This window comes from Lepus europaeus, chromosome 2 (genome assembly GCF_033115175.1).
Source record: "Lepus europaeus isolate LE1 chromosome 2, mLepTim1.pri, whole genome shotgun sequence".
In the NCBI taxonomy this organism is placed as follows: Eukaryota; Metazoa; Chordata; class Mammalia; order Lagomorpha; family Leporidae; genus Lepus; species Lepus europaeus.
This window is the reverse complement of record NC_084828.1, coordinates 50530960-50533227: the sequence shown is the minus strand read 5'-3', so window position 1 is coordinate 50533227 and position 2268 is coordinate 50530960. Positions and strand designations below refer to the sequence as shown.

Genomic DNA, 2268 nt, shown 5'->3' with positions numbered 1-2268 from the left:
AGACAGAGTTAGGCAGTGAGACAGAGAGACAGAGAGAAAGGTCTTTCTTCCGTTGGTTCACCCCCAAATGGCCACTACGGCTGGAGCACTGTGCTGATCCAAAGCCAGGAGCCAGGTGCTTCTTCCTGGTCTCCCATGGGGTGCAGGGCCCAAGCACGTGGGCCATCCTCTGCTGCCTTCCCAGGGCCACAGCAGAGAGCTGGACTGGAAGAGGAGCAACCAGAACAGAACCGGTGTTCCAATTGGGACTAGAATCCAGAGTACCAGCGCCGCAAGCGGAGGATAAGCCTAGTGAGCTGTGGCGCCAGCCAAAATGAAAATAATGAAAATAAAAATGTAGTATAAAAATTTGGGGAGTGAAGAGAAGAGGGTGTTCATAGGGAAACTTAGAGCAATAAATGAATTTACTGAAAAAGAAGAGGCATATAAAATTAAAATACCTAAGTTTCAATAATAGGAAAGAAGAGATCAATTAGCAATATGAGACTAATGAACCAGAAGAAAAGAAATATCAAAAAATATAGAATAGATCTAGTAAAATGGAACACAGAAAACAGTAGAGAAAATCAATAAAACCAAAAACTAGGTTTAGAATAATTGATAAATTGATACATCTCTAGGCAGGCTAAAACAAACAAAAGGAACATGCCAAGAATTGTCAGTATATAAAGTAAAAGTAGATTTATCATAATGGATATCATGAATACTAAAACATATAACAGATTATTACAAATAACTCAATGTCCCAAACTTGAGATTGTAGGCAAGGTTTACAATTCCTCAAAAGAAACAAATTGTCAAAGAAAAAAGGAAAACTGTTGAAGTGAAATGGACACTATGAGAAATAGTGACTTGATCAGCCCTTGTCCTGACTGCTGATGTACAATTTAATACTTTATCCCTTTTAGTATTTTTTTTGTTCTACTTAATACTATTGGTTGAACTCTGTAATCAACACACAATTATTGTTAGGTGTTTAAATTTAACTGAAAAGTGATCCCTGTTAAATATAAGAGTGGGAATAAGAGAGGGAGGAGATGTACAGTTTCGGACATGCTCAATCGGACTTGCCCCAAATGGTGGAGTTAGAAACGTGCAAGGGGATTCCAATACAATCCCATCAAGGTGGCATGTACCAATGCCATCTCACTAGTCCAAGTGATCATCTTCAGTTCACAATTGATGACTCTGATAGGTCTAAGAGTCAAAGGGATCACATAAATAAGACTAGTGTCTGCTAATACTATCTGATAGAATTAAAAAGGGAGAGAATGATCCACCATGGGAAGCAGGATACACAGCAGACTCATAGAATGGCAGATGTCCTAAATAGCACTCGGCTGTGTCTGCCAAGAGCAAAGAGGACCTGGTGTCCCAGGGTTTCACCGAGTTCACAATCGAGGACTTCCACAACACGTTCATGGACCTGATCGAGCAGGTGGAGAAGCAGACCTCCGTCGCCGACCTGCTGGCCTCTTTCAATGACCAGAGCACCTCAGACTACCTCGTGGTCTACCTGCGGCTGCTCACCTCTGGCTACCTGCAGTGCGAGAGCAAGTTCTTCGAGCACTTCATCGAGGGCGGGCGGACCGTCAAGGAGTTCTGCCAGCAGGAGGTGGAGCCCATGTGCAAGGAGAGCGACCACATCCACATCATCGCGCTGGCCCAGGCCCTCAGCGTCTCCATCCAGGTGGAGTACATGGACCGCGGCGAGGGCGGCACCACCAACCCGCACGTCTTCCCCGAGGGCTCCGAGCCCAAGGTCTACCTGCTCTACCGGCCCGGACACTACGACATCCTCTACAAATAGGGCCGGCCCGCCTCCCCTCTGCCAGGCGCTAGACGTGTACAGAGGTTTTTTTTTTTTTTTTTTTTTTTTTTTTTTGTGGTTGTAAATGGTCATATTTCACCCTCCCGTCCCCCGCCCCCACGTCCTGTCTCCCAACCTTCCACGTTTTATTAAAGGGGATGTGGTGGTGAGCCGAGTGCTATTTAAATAGGCATTCGGATCTGGCTGAAGAGCCCATGAGAGTATTTTAGGCATGGAAAGCCAAGACACTCTGGAAAAAAAAAAAAAAAAAAAAAAAAAAAAAAGCCTAAATGAAAGATCTCTGCGAGTGAGATCCAGTGGAAAGAACGGGGCATCAAAAAAGGAGGTACCTTTCTCTGAAGGGAGGAGAGAACTTCCACTTTGACTATGACCCTGTTGGAATAAGATCGAAGTAAGAGAACTCAAAAGGCTTCCATGCCTTGGCAACTCATGACTAG

At 44.6% G+C, this 2268-nt stretch overlaps 1 protein-coding gene across 1 annotated transcript; it reads left to right on the top strand.

Moving 5' to 3' along the window:
• The first annotated feature begins 1345 nt into the window (after positions 1–1345).
• Positions 1346–1973, top strand: LOC133747725 (ubiquitin thioesterase OTUB1-like). The gene has a single exon (XM_062176032.1). It carries the CDS (start codon positions 1421–1423, stop codon positions 1808–1810), a length of 390 nt encoding a protein of 129 aa, XP_062032016.1. The 5' UTR covers positions 1346–1420; the 3' UTR covers positions 1811–1973.
• Positions 1974–2268: the final 295 nt, after the last annotated feature.

What these genes read in the sequence shown, in the direction of transcription:
- LOC133747725 (XM_062176032.1), top strand. Translation starts at nt 1,421, where the DNA reads ATGGACCTGATCGAGCAGGTGGAGAAGCAGACCTCCGTCGCCGACCTG.